Source organism: Solea senegalensis, linkage group LG19 (genome assembly GCF_019176455.1).
Source record: "Solea senegalensis isolate Sse05_10M linkage group LG19, IFAPA_SoseM_1, whole genome shotgun sequence".
NCBI lineage: Eukaryota > Metazoa > Chordata > Actinopteri > Pleuronectiformes > Soleidae > Solea > Solea senegalensis.
The window spans coordinates 13967941-13982795 of NC_058038.1; the positions used below are offsets into that span (position 1 = coordinate 13967941).

The following is a 14855-nucleotide window of genomic DNA, read 5'->3' on the forward strand; positions in this document are numbered from 1 at the left end:
AGATATTCTTTCCATTCTTATTGGTAAAATAGTGTCACTTTTTTTTAAATGTATTTATATGTGAAGTGTTTGACATTTTAATTCACTTGAAGATATCTACAATCCATGTCCAAAGAGATAACTACAATTCAATTCTGACTGGCCATAATTCTAGTTGTCTTTAGAATAATGAGTTCATGTGAATCCTGGATATGAAATATAGATTATATCTGTTATTTGTGTTTGAAGTAGAAATGAAGTGAAGGATTCTCGCTGATCATAACTCCAGTTCAGGACATATTTAACTCCTAAAGGAAGAAGCTAAAAGAAGACCTGATAAATAAAGTGACATGTATTTTAAAAACAACTCAGACTCAGAATATTTACTGAAGTACAAAAGGTTTAATAAATACTGAGGTAGTTATGGTCTTTGTATGTTACACTTGAATGCAGGAGTACATCTTCCATCTTCAGTCAGCATTTACACACATTCACAGTTTAGAACTAATGTTCATTAAAGTCTGGTTCAAGTGAATCGACCGCTATTGTCGTTCAGCACGGTCCGGCTCAGCTCAGTCCCCGTTCACCGCTGCAGCACTTTTTTTCCAGGCTTAAAGTCACCGGCGCGTCCTCGCGTCCACTTCCGTAATTCCGTCCTCTTAACAGCAATGGCTGGGACTCTTCAGGACCCTGTGTCCCCGGGCGGTTGGTTCCTCCAGTTGCCTCGAGGTCAGACTCTACTGGCCGTGTCAGAAAGTTTTTTGCCCCGTAGTTTTGTTGCTACGCAAGTGTCTGAGTCTCAACAACACGCTGCTACGGCTCTGTGTAGAGACATGGGGGAAGGACGTGCTCCCAGTCCGCCGCCGCAGTTCACGTAGTCCACCAAGGCTGGAGTGACGAGAAGCTGCTGGTGGCAGTTTCCCTGCTCCAGTTTAGCTTTCTTACAGGGCAAGAAATCCGGTTCGGCGGCCGCTTTGCCTCGTCTTTTCCTGGACTGTGGAGACTGGCGATTGGGACACTGGTTCTCCTTGTTTCTCTGTGTGGATGGACCCACGACCACCTCGTCCTCCCGTGGTGAAGTATGAGGCTTTCCGTGACCCTGGGGCTCCATATGATTGGTCTCTGTGGTCAACTCAATCTGTTGTTGTTGTTGTTGTTGTTGTTGTTGTTGTTGTTGTTGTTGTTGTTTACACTCTGGTGCAACAGTTTCTCTTGTCGTCGTCTGGGCCTCGTGGTAAATATCCCGGGCGGATTTCATCACTAGAGTGAGCAGTAGACTGTGGTGCAGGCGCAGACCTCCTCGCTGACTCCGGGAGCTGTACAGTTTCCCCAGAGCCACCACCATGATCCTCTTGGCCTCGGCGCTGACCTCCATGTTCCTGCTTGTTTTCAAACTGAGTCCGCGGGTAAACAGTCACTCAACTGGAGGTTGGATTATTTGTTAGTTCGGCGGTTCTCTCCTCAGGGACGTGACTTCACCTCACACGCAGACACAATACGAACTGCGTGCGTGGCCCGCGACACGTACTTATCACTTCGCTGACGTCATTCATCTTGCGTCATACCATAGCCCCGCCCACTGGCCTTGCACCCGCTGTTTCGGTAACAACTGGTCAAACAACTGTGGCTGTTTATCTTCCGGAGCCATTACATTAAAACTGAAGTGCATAACTTTTGGGGCTGGGCAATACGGCCAAATTGTCAAAATATTTATAAAATTGTCACGATGAAATGTTTTGCAGTCTGCGTGACAGTTAATTGTGGTTTTTAACTTTTCTTTGGACAGAGCAAACTAAAGAAGAGAAGCTGTTCACACATTTGAGGCATTAGCAATTACAATAGCGGTTATTGTGGATTGTATGTTGTGACCTACAGTACATACCATACATTTATGTGAACACCTACACATAAGCCGCGTTTCCACTACCACTCGACTCGCCTCGCTTTTCCATCAGCGATAATATCTGGTACTTTTTTAGTACCTGCTCTGGCGAGGTTCCAAGCGAGCCGACACTGAAAGAGTCATGAGCAAGACGCCTGACACAAGAATCAAACGGAACAATGCCAAACTCGCATTAATCTCCAACATTTAGCACGGAAAGGTCTGAAATCTCAATATTTAACTGGGGAGTCGGGAGTATTTAGTGTCAGCACTGCAGTTTGGTGACTGTGTCGTACCGGAAGTACTGAACTAATCTTTTTAATGAAGTGATTCTATTGATTCAGTACACCGAAAACAACTGCTTTACAAGTCACTAGTTTGTGTGTGTCACGAATAAAACGAAATCACGGCAGTTGCATGCAGTAATGCATTATTATTACAAATATCAATTGCTGTAAAAATCTTCAAATGTGACCTCATTGATAATGCATTTGTAAGCTTGTACCCCAAATTAACTGAAAAATCCAACTAATTTGATTTTACAAAATTCCTGTGATACATATCCATTTTAATAAAGCACCCATTTGCAGCTGTTGAAGGTACATTTAGCTGTTAAGTCTATTGCATTGCGTCTAGTGTAGACGATCGGTGTGTCGTTATTGATAAACCAGACACACAAAGGTCAAATGGTGAAATGTTTCATACAGCGTCATAGCACGTCAGTTGTAATCAGTTTTGATGTTAAAAAACAAACAAACTGAGTTTCACAAACCAAGTAAATAAATGTGATTCTGATTTGTAAGACACGTTTTTATAAATACAAATTAACTGCAAAGAGCTTGTTTGATAAAAGACAACTGAAGCAGCAACAATGTGTCCAGGGACAGATATTTATGTCCAGTTTCCTCCACCAGGAATGAAGAACCTCAGTCCCCAGCTATGTGAAGCAGCCTCTCTTCCAGTCTCACCCATCCCCCACTGTCTTACTTCCTTTTGCGGGAGAAAAAAAAAAAGAAAAGAGGGGTGGAGGTTGAAGACAGATGCCCATATTCAGCACATCCTGTTGCTGAGCTATAGTCAGAGGAAAACCCATGACGTGAGTGGGAGCCCTTGTTTCCTGAAGCCATTTAAAGCCACAGCAGGGAGGATTGCGTCAGGGCGTGCCACTTCCCTGAGACCAAATATGGGCAATAAATATCATCACTCCAGGCTGTATTGTGATCAGACAGCACTGGATTTTCAGTAGAAGCGTTTTGAATGTGACAACACACAACTGTGTGGTCCGTCCATTCTACACTATAAAGGTGCATTGCCTCTACATATTCTAGAGTTTTTCCTGCTATGGTGAGTCTATGTCCACATTGTTGTTTCTAGTTTGGCTGTGTTTTATCAAAACGTGAGTGTTACACAGGAGAGTAGCATTTTCAATGGGCTTCAACTCTAAAAACGAGTTGCAGGAATGCATCGAAATCGACAGGAAAGCCACAGACACGTTCCCTCGTTGCAGCGCGCACAACCGGGGTTGCTCACTTCATCATTATTTCATCTCTGTGATGCAGCGCCCCCCTGTGGTCCTTTAACGGCACTAAAGCAGATGTGGAGCCGCTGCAGTGGCATGAGCTACAAAACAGTGTTGGAATGTGACTGTACTTAAATTCACGTATCTGTAGTTACTTTGTTATTTACTTATACACTCATATATATATATATATATATATATATATATATATATATATATATATATATATATATATATATATATATATATATATATATATATATGTATGTATGTATGTGTATATAGATAAGTAGATATATGTATGTATTTACCTTTACTCCACTACATTTCCTCTAACTATCTTTGTTACTTACTACCAAATAAAATCAGAAGAGGAGTTGGTAATGGTCTGTATTTATATAGAGCTTTTCTAGTCTTGATGAGCTGCTTTACACAACAGCCAGAAATTGAACCCACAACCCTCCAGTTGAAAGACAACTCACCACAGCTCAATCCTAATGCCTCACTTTTTTTTTTTTGATACTATTACGTCTATTTGAGAATTTCAAATATTTCAAATTTGCTTGTTCAATATATAAAATACTTCATGGACTCGCACCTCCACCACTAAGTGAAAATATAAAGTTTAAGTCTGCAGTTGGCGCAGTGTCCAGAGGTGACTGTGAGGTGCCCTATAGAAGGACTGTGTTTGGACAATCTGTTCTCTCTGTTGGAGGCGGTCACACTTGGAACAGTATCCCCCACACTATACGGGAACTCCCTACATATAACACTTTTTAAAAATCAACTGAAAATCTGGCTTAAATCTAACCAACATTGCACTCATTAGAAGATAATGATAAAGATTTTTATTTTTATTTTTTTTATGTCTCTGTATGTCACACTTGTTGAATGTAATTTGTCACTTTGTGCTGTTGATATTTATGAAATGTACTAACTTTTACTTTTTTATTTACTAATGTATATGTCTTTTATTGGCATCTCCACACCTCCACACGCCCAGGGACTACAGTTGAAAACTAGCTTTGCAGCTAAAACTGGCACTTTTACAGAAATGTTCATAAATGTGCATTGTCCCTGATTCAAATAAATAAATAAATAAATAAATTAAATTAAATGTAAGTACATTTTAAATCATACAATTACATTTGATACTTAAGTACAGTAAATGTTGTACTTTAAGATACAGTAGGTGCACTTTGGAAAGAACCTGAACTTGTTTCTAGATCTGATCTGAAATGTGTTTATTTTTAAATAAACCCAGTCGGAATCAAACATCTGAATACTGTCTTGAATTTTACAAATGTCACTGTGATCTAGGTTCACTCATACCCATGCAAAATCTTGCACTGATATAATGATGGCACCTTTCTGAATTGCTGAGATGCCCGTACTCCACATCTCAGTGCCGGTCCAAGCATTTATGGGGCCCTAAACTGCATTAGATTCACCACCTCGGAGTAGCTCCTGCTTGACTATTATTAATACAAATGGAACAATATTAACAAAATGAAATTCATTTTGAAAAAAAATCATTAATTCGAGTATAGTGTTAACCAGTCTCACACATTCTTTGTTTTACCTTAGAGGGTTAGTAAAATCCCAAAAGTGGACTTTCCTTTTCAAAGTGAAGCACTAGAATTAAACAAATGGAACCAGTTTAATGAGTTGTACAAATGTGTACTAAATGAGTATTCTTCAACTGCAAGATAAATAACTTAAAATTTAAATATCTAAATATATATCTCAAGATATCTGCATTTCTTTAATATGTTAAATTGTTGTTGGTTTTCTCCACACTCTATTGGGGGCCCTCTAATTTCAGAGACTGACAGAGGCAATTTTAAGACACACTAGAGGCAAATAAACATGTGAACAAGCAGTGGAGTTTTCTCTGGAAACAAAGCAACTGGAGACTTGCACAGGCTTCAGTTGAATCTGTCTGTCTCTGTTGTTTTACACCCTATTCCAGTTTAAACACTGCAACATAAATGCTCGAAACAATTCACACATTGAATTTATTCACCCTTTTATTAGAGAATATTAGAGAATCTTTCAGATTTATGGGTCTTATTAACACAAAATTACAAAATAATAATAATAATAACAATAATAATAATAATAATAATAATAATTATTATAATATTAATTCCTTTTTGTGTTTGTGTTACTGCATATATTTTTTATATCTTTATTTATTTTATTTTTTTTGGTTAATTATTTTTGAATGTACCAAAACAACTCAAATGCCTTCGGTGTATATGTACTAAATAAATATGTATTTTCCGATTCTGATTCTGATGAACGGAATGATTTTTTTAATTTTTTAATATTTTTAAATAAATGTATTTAACCTTTATTTAACCAGGTAAAAACCCATTGAGATCTAACTCTCTTTTCCAAAGGACTGTCCTGCCAAGAAGTCAGCAGCACACGTCATGATAGATATTAGATATTTGACTCAATGCAAACTCAGTGATCTTCCTATAAAAAGTCAACATCAGACTGACAGTGGAGCTCACAGCACGTTAGATTCATCATAAACCATGTTTCCTGTAGCTCTGCTGCTGCTGCTGTTGGCAGCTGGATCCTGTGAGTCTCTCTAGATTTGTCAGAGTCAACAAATGTTTCTTTTACAGGAAAACTTGATCATTTATAACTCAACATTTGATTCTTTTAACAGGTGTGAAGTGTGAAACATTGACACAGCCAGCCTCTGTGACTGTGCAGCCAGGTCAACGTCTGACCATCACCTGTCAGGTCTCTTATGATGTTAGTGACTATTACACAGCTTGGATCAGGCAGCCTGCAGGGAAAGGACTGGAGTGGATTGGAGTGAAACACACTGGAGCCTCATACTTCAAAGATTCACTGAAGAACAAATTCAGTATTGATGTAGACACTTCCAGCAACACAGTGACTCTGAATGGACAGAATATGCAGCCTGAAGACACTGCAGTGTATTACTGTGCCAGAGACACAGTGATACAAACCATCAGATCAGTAGACATGAACAGACATGAACATTTGTAGCACTAAATCACAATGTACATTTTCTCAAGGCACTGTACATAACATAACATAACAGTTCACACAATGAACACACACTAAAAAACTGCAACTCTCTATAAGCAAGAAGAAATCTCTGGCAGAACCAGACTCAAACATGTGCTGTGTCTGCCTCGACTGGTTGGGGTGAAAGGAAAAATGAGGGGACAGAGGAGAGTTGGAGGAATGTAAGGGAGGAGAGAAAGGAAGACAGAGACCAGGAGCAAATAACAGTTGTATCAAGTTTTAGGTTTAGTCTGGACAGTTCTGAATTGGTTATGACATGTTTATAGAACTACATTGTCATTTATACAAGCAATAGCATCAATAGTTGAAAATAAAATACGGATATCAATTTCAATCACAGCATAACAATGATGACAATAATACTACTGCTTCTACGATAGGGGACAGGAAGGAAAGGCACAAACCAGGATAGAGAAAAACAAGGTTAATGTCATATTCATCCCCTGAGTGTGAAGAAGTGAGTGTGATTGCACCACAGGAGTTATGACAGCAAATCTAGGAGGTGGTTCAGGTTTCCCTGAGCCAGCTCCTACTATAAGCTTCATCAAAAAGGAAGGTTTTAAGTGTAACTTTATATACAGAGAGGGTGTCTGTCTCCTGAACTGACACTGGGAGCTGGTTCCACAGGAGAGGAGTCTGGTAACTGAAGGCTCTGCCTCCTATCCTGCACTCATGGGAGCAAAGTGATCTGTTGGGAAGATAGAACTAGTTCTTTAAAGTATGATGGAGAATGATCATTAAGTGCTTTGTACGTGAGGAGGATGTTAAATAAAAAATCAAGAGTGTTAGTAGAATACAATTAATATATAATTATCAATATTGTTTAAAAATATTAAACTTCAGTGCATTAGGTCTGAATCATTTATAGCAAAAACAAAACTAACAGTTATTTTATCACTTTAAACACAGAGTAAATGTGTTTGAATAAGTTGAAGCAGAGGTGATTTTCACTCTGTTCCTATAATAACTCTGAACACACTCTTTTATTGGCTCCAGTTACACCAACACTGATGCTTCACATATTTGACTCGATGCAAACTCAGTGATCTTCCTATAAAAAGTCAACATCAGACTGACAGTGGAGCTCACAGCACGTTAGATTCATCATAAACCATGTTTCCTGTAGCTCTGCTGCTGCTGCTGTTGGCAGCTGGATCCTGTGAGTCTCTCTAGATTTGTCAGAGTCAACAAATGTTTCTTTTACAGGAAAACTTGATCATTTATAACTCAACATTTGATTCTTTTAACAGGTGTGAAGTGTGAAACATTGACACAGCCAGCCTCTGTGACTGTGCAGCCAGGTCAACGTCTGACCATCACCTGTCAGGTCTCTTATTCTGTTAGTGACTATTGGACAGCTTGGATCAGGCAGCCTGCAGGGAAAGGACTGGAGTGGGTTGGAATGAGACGACAAGGATCCACCACATTCTACAAAGATTCACTGAAGAACAAATTCAGTATTGACGTAGACACTTCCAGCAACACAGTGACTCTGAATGGACAGAATATGCAGCCTGAAGACACTGCAGTGTATTACTGTGCCAGAGACACAATGATACAAACCATCAGTAGACATGAACAAAAACAAATCACAATGTACATTTTCTCAAGGCACTGTACATAGTAAGGCAGGAACCTTTCAATATTACAGAGAAGAGAAACACAACAGTTCACTCAATGAAGAAAGACTAAGCATAAAAAAAGCAACTCTCTATTAGTAAGAAGAAATCTCTGACAGAGCAAATATGTGCAGTGTCTGCCCCGACCGATTGGGGTGAAAGGAAAAAATGGGGACAGAGGAGAGGTGGAGGACAGAAAGGAAGACAGGCACACAAGGTAGAGACAGAGAACAGAGACCAGGAGCAAATAACAGTTGTATCTAGTTTTAGGTTTAGTCTGGACAGTTCTGAATTGGTTATGACATGTTTACAGAACTACATTGTCATTTTTAAATTTTAATCATAGCATAACAATGATGACAATAATACTACTGCTATAGAGGACAGGAAGGAAAGGCACAAAGTAGGTTAGAAAAAAACAAGATTAATGTTATATTCATCCCCTGAGTGTAAAGAAGTGAGTGTGAGTACACCACAGGGGTTATGGCAGCATAACCAGGAGACACTTTAGGTTTCCCTGAGCCAGCTCATAGTATAAGCTTAATCAAAAAGGAAGGTTTTAAGTCTAACTTTAAATACAGAGAGGGTGTCTGCCTTCCGAAACGACACTGAGAGCTGTTATCACAGGAGAGGAGTCTGGTAACTGAAGGCTCTGCCTCCTATTCTGCGCTTACAGACTCTGGGAACCACAAGTAATCCTGCACTCAAAGTGATCTGTTAGGAAGATAAACAAGTATGATGGAGACTGATCATTAAGTGCTTTGTACATGAGGAGAATGTTAAATATATATATAAAAAATCAAGAATTATAGTAGAATAAAATAAACATATAACTATTAATATCGTTTAACAATATTAAACTTCAGTGCATTAGGTCTAAATCATTCACAGCAAAAGCAAAACTGGCATTTATTTTATCACTTTAAACACAATGTAAATGTGTTTGAATAAGTTGAAGCAGAGGTGATTTTCACTCTGTTCCTATAATAACTCTGAACACACTCTTTTATTGGCTCCAGTTACACCAACACTGATGCTTCACATATTTGACTCCATGCAAACTCAGTGATCTTCCTATAAAAAGTCAACATTAGACTGACTGTGGAGCTCACAGCACGTTAGATTCATCATAAACCATGTTTCCTGTAGCTCTGCTGCTGCTGCTGTTGGCAGCTGGATCCTGTGAGTCTCTCTAGATTTGTCAGAGCCAACAAATGTTTCTTTTACAGGAAAACTTGATCATTTATAACTCAACATTTGATTCTTCTAACAGGTGTGAAGTGTGACACATTGACACAGCCAGCCTCTGTGACTGTGCAGCCAGGTCAACGTCTGACCATCACCTGTCAGGTCTCTTATGATCTTAGTAGCTATTTCACAGGTTGGATCAGGCAACCTGCAGGGAAAGGACTGGAGTGGATTGGAATGAGACAAGGATCCACCACATTCTACAAAGATTCACTGAAGAACAAATTCAGTATTGACTTAGACACTTCCAGCAACACAGTGACTCTGAATGGACAGAATATGCAGCCTGAAGACACTGCAGTGTACTACTGTGCCAGAGACACAATAATACAAACCATCAGTAGACATGAACAAAAACAAATCACAATGTACTTTTTCTCAATGCACTGTACATAGTAAGGCAGGAACCTTTCAATATTACAGAGAAGAGAAACACAACAGTTCACTCAATGAAGAAAGACTAAGCATTAAAAAAAAAGCAACTTTCTATTAGTAAGAAGAAATCTCTGACAGAGCAAATATGTGCAGTGTCTGCCTCGACCGATTGGGGTGAAAGGAAAAAATGGGGACAGAGGAGAGGTGGAGGACAGAAAGGAAGACAGGCACACAAGGTAGAGACAGAGAACAGAGACCAGGAGCAAATAACAGTTGTATCAAGTTTTAGGTTTAGTCAGGACAATAATATTAATAATACTACTGCTACTAAGATAGAGGACAGGAAGGAAAGGCACAAACTAGGTTAGAGATAAACAAGGAGACTGATCCTTAAGTGCTTTGTATGTGATGAGGATGTTGTATCACCCTATAAAAAGTCAACATCAGACTGACAGTGGAGCTCACAGCACGTTAGATTCATCATAAACCATGTTTCCTGTAGCTCTGCTGCTGCTGCTGCTGTTGGCAGCTGGATCCTGTGAGTCTCTCTAGATTTGTCAGAGTCAACAAATGTTTCTTTTACAGGAAAACTTGATCATTTATAACTCAACATTTGATTCTTTTAACAGGTGTGAAGTGTGAAACATTGACACAGCCAGCCTCTGTGACTGTGCAGCCAGGTCAACGTCTGACCATCACCTGTCAGGTCTCTTATTCTGTTAGTAGCCATTACACAGCTTGGATCAGGCAGCCTGCAGGGAAAGGACTGGAGTGGATTGGAATTAAATACACTGGAAGCTCACACTATAAAGATTCACTGAAGAACAAATTCAGTATTGACGTAGACACTTCCAGCAACACAGTGACTCTGAATGGACAGAATATGCAGCCTGAAGACACTGCAGTGTATTACTGTGCCAGAGACTCAATGATACAAACCATCAGTAGACATGAACAGCCTTCAGACAACTGATGATTTCAGATTAAATTCCAGTCAAATCAATTTCAGTCAATGTTATATGTATAGCACCAAATCACACTGTACATAGTAAGGCAGAAACCTTACAATATTATATCCGAGCTAAATACAATGGTAGCTGGATTGTATCAAATAAATCTGTCTTTACATACAGTGTATGTGCCACAGTCTTTGAAAGTTGCTGTCACTAAACCCCTACTTAGAAAAAACCCACCCTATACCTGGATTTTGTGGCTAATTACTCTCATATCTAACCTCCCATTTAATTCTAATATCCTTGAAAAATGATCTGTTTGAGGACTTTCAGTCAGGATTTTGAAAACATCACAGTATAGAAACAGCACTTTTGAAAGTCACCAATGACCTTCTTTTGGCCTCAGACAATGACCTTGTATCTATACTGGTACTGTTAGACCTGAGTGCTGCATTTTGACACCGTTGCCCATCACATTTTATTACAGAGGCTGGAGCACGTTATTGAGATCAAAGGAGCTGCATTACTTATCAGAGAGATCCCAGTTTGTTCATTTTAATGATGAATTTTCTTTACCCACTGGAGTTAAACATGGAGTTCCACAGGGTTCCGTTCTCGGACCAATTCTCTTCACCTTATACATGCTTCCTCTTGGCAATATTATAAAAAGAAAACACAATCTAAAGTTACGTAGAAGACACGCAGCTGTACAGTACATTTCAATGAAGTCGTATGACAGTCATCAAGTTATAAAGCTCCAGGAATGTCCCACAGACATTGAGACCTGGATGACACATAAATTTTAACTTCTTAACACTGATAAAAGTAACGGTCCTCTGCCCTATAAACCTTAGGGAAGCTCTACCTGAACACCTAGTCACACTGGATGGCATTACCATGGCCTCCAGTTCTGCTGAAGGATCTTGGAGTTGTAATTGACTCAGATAAGTCAGCCTTCTTCCACCTGCACAACAAAAATCTGAAACACCCTGTCATTAAAGGATGCTGAAAAGCTTGTTCATGCTTGTTATTACATCGAGACCAGATGACAGTGTGTAATGTTTGCATGACATGTTAAAGTGCAGAAGTTGAGGTCACAGTAATAAATTAGAAACACAGGCACAGTTTACTGTTTACCTCTTTGTCTGTCAAGCAAGATCGAACGAAGCGCTCCAAGTGAAATCAGTTCAGACGTATTAAGGTCAGTGTTTGTGTGTGTGAACATACTGTATATAAAGGTATACCCTGTACTACACCTATACTATACAACCAGCCTACTCAAATGGTGGCCTGCGGGCCACACATGGCCCAAAATCAACCTCTTAGTGGTCCAGTCAGTGTCCCACTGGAAACAATGAGAAAAACAAGACAAACGCTTTTCACTGTCCCTCAAATATTCTTACCGTAGCACTGACCACGTGTATAGGTCATAATGTGACAAATAAAAAAATCATCTTAAAAAAGGGGAAACTAATGCCGTTGCTGATATTGTGCACCTTTTTTGAAATTATAAAGAGGAACAACCGTGACGGCTACTACAGCGCACATTTTTAGTTTAGGTGAAAAACGTTATTGCTACTGCCTCAGATTCTGTTTACGTGCAGTTCTTTTATTATTTTTCATGCATTTGAGCTGGTTTTAAACTTTAAATTCGGTTTGAAAATGTGGCCCAGCTGAGTTTGTAATTGAATAGCCCTGCTATACAATTATTCATTAATGTCCCTCCACTAGGGGGCAGTAAAACACTATGATATGCATTTTACTGCTCCCTTACTGATATTCTGTTAAGACTGACAAAACTATTTTATCTCTGTTTTATTCTTTTGCAGAATATGTGTCTGTCTACTGTATATACTGTACATTAGAAACGCTTCAAAATGCTGCCTGATGATGTGTGTTATAATGTTACATTTGTACTGTGTAAACCAAAAGAAGACACTGGAAGCTTTTTATGTTTAAAATTGTGGGTTAACGTACCTGTAGAAAATATTTCCACATAGATAGATAGATAGATAGATAGATAGATACTGTGCTGTTCATCATCCTTATATTTATTTAAAATTTGTATTGTGTATGTTCTTTGATTTATGTTTTTACTTTACTCCATAATTTAATTTCCTCACAACACAGTTCATGAACAATCAATGGAGCAAGCATATCTTTCAGTCATTTGTACTGTATGGGTCAGTTATTGATAGGTGACTTGCATTCATTTCCATATGTGGTCTGTCTTCGAGTGGGTCATTTAGCACTGCTTTGACTTTAATGGACAGACAGATGTGTGGCCTAACTGCATTCTGGCTCCTTCAGTCCAAATGAGCATCAACCAAAGGATTTGTGGAGCTGGTGGCCATGCAGTCTTCATCCACATGATGTCCTGCAGTCTCGTGGCAGCTTCTCAACACTGGGTGGTGCAATAGTATGAAAAATGAGAAAGATTACTGCATGCAGTCATTCTAAGAAAAGAACGTAAGAGACTGATTACACAGCATTAATCTGAATTTACTGAACTTGTCACATTTACATCAGAAACTACATCGTTATATATATAGGAGTTAGCCCGTTCTTGATTATCATAGCATCTTAATGTAAGTGATACAAATTAATTATTAATTCAGCACATAAGTATCTTCATTCTCAGGTAATATCAAGAGGGAAAGTGGATATATTTTTGTTCATCTAACATAGAAAGACACACTTTGAATAAAAACCTGTATTGTCCAAAAGGGACTTTGCATGACACACAAGAGTTTATCAAAGCACCAGTCCAACATGACAATGTGACATGAAGCAAAGAAAGCAAAAAACAAAACAAGGCAATCAGAGATGGCAGACTTCACCCCATTCAAGCCTCTGTCGGCCTCTGTTGGTCATATTGGCAAGTGCAAGTGCGGAAACACAAACAGACAGTCAGACACACTCAAAATTTGGACGACATGTTATACTATGACTTTTTTGACTGATTTTGGACGACATACTATTCTATGATTTTTTTGTCACATTTTGGACAACGTATTAAAGTATGACTTTTACCCTGCACTACAGTGTTGCGTTTGTTTCAGAATCTCGTACAACCACACTTCAAAGACCCAAACTATCTACTTTAACACATTTTCTTTGCTCATCAGACGACTCATGTTTTTGCTGAAATTAGTCAACAAAAAACACCAGCTAGCACCTTTGAGGCTTTTTCAAGCCTTTTCAAGGCTAGCTTATTCCTCCCTTTATCGCAGTCATCGATGATGAAGTTGAAATCCTCGTTGAAATTGAAATGACGCAAACACATGCACGCAACGGAGTGTTTCAGTTTGGTTTTTGGAAGTTGTTTTGTTTGCTTTTTATGGTTTGTAGTTTGGTTTTGTTATTTTTGAGACACCCAGACAGACACACACACACATATATATTCGTAGACACATACCTCCAGTGGGATTTGAACCCACGGTGTTTTGAGTCATGATGCGACGTCCTTGTCCACTGGACCATCTTCAGCGCTTGTAATGTTTCCGACAGGGACAGAGGATCACATGAAATAAGTCAACTGATGAAGGATCTAACAGTTTGTCCTCGTAATTCAATGGTTCAATTGTTGAAAAACTCTGGCCAAGATGAGAAAGTAAAAAATTCAGAGTAAGAGCATGAAGACAAGTATGTCAGTCCACCAGAAGATGACTTGTATCTCTGAGGTTATAAGTTTTAATCTTTCAATGAAGTGAAGTAAACACGCTTTTAAACCTTTAGACCACAAGAAAGCACAAGAAAGCTGCTGTGAAATCCTGATCTCATGGGTTCAATTCTTAATAAAGAGCAAGATACATTTAAAGTTCAACATCCAAAATGAAGATTGAAAGGAGATGAAAGGTCCTACTATCACCAAACCTAGGTGGCGTGCTGCCTTTATTCATGACCCTAAAGTTGTGTAATCTGCAAGGTGATCAGTTCAAAACCAGAGGTGCACAGATGTCCGGCTAACTTTTTTGTTAAATTTTGGACGACATACTATACTATGACTTTTTTGACCGATTTTGGACGACATACTATACTATGATGTTTTTGACCGATTTTGGACGACATACTATACTATGACGTTTTTGACCGATTTTGGAGGACATACTATACTATGACGTTTTTGACCGATTTTGGACGACATACTATACTATGAGTTTTTTGACCGATTTTTTATGACATACTATACTGTGAGGTTTTTG

The 14855-nt window shown here is 38.9% G+C and overlaps 1 protein-coding gene across 1 annotated transcript; it reads right to left on the reverse strand.

Moving 5' to 3' along the window:
* Positions 1 to 361: 361 nt before the first annotated feature.
* ier2a (immediate early response 2a) lies at positions 362 to 1490 on the reverse strand. Its single transcript, XM_044050534.1, has one exon. It carries the CDS (start codon positions 1352 to 1354, stop codon positions 779 to 781), a length of 576 nt encoding a protein of 191 aa, XP_043906469.1. The 5' UTR covers positions 1355 to 1490; the 3' UTR covers positions 362 to 778.
* Positions 1491 to 14855: the final 13365 nt, after the last annotated feature.

Coding starts and splice junctions, on each gene's coding strand:
- ier2a (XM_044050534.1), bottom strand. CDS start 1,354: ATGGAGGTCAGCGCCGAGGCCAAGAGGATCATGGTGGTGGCTCTGGGG.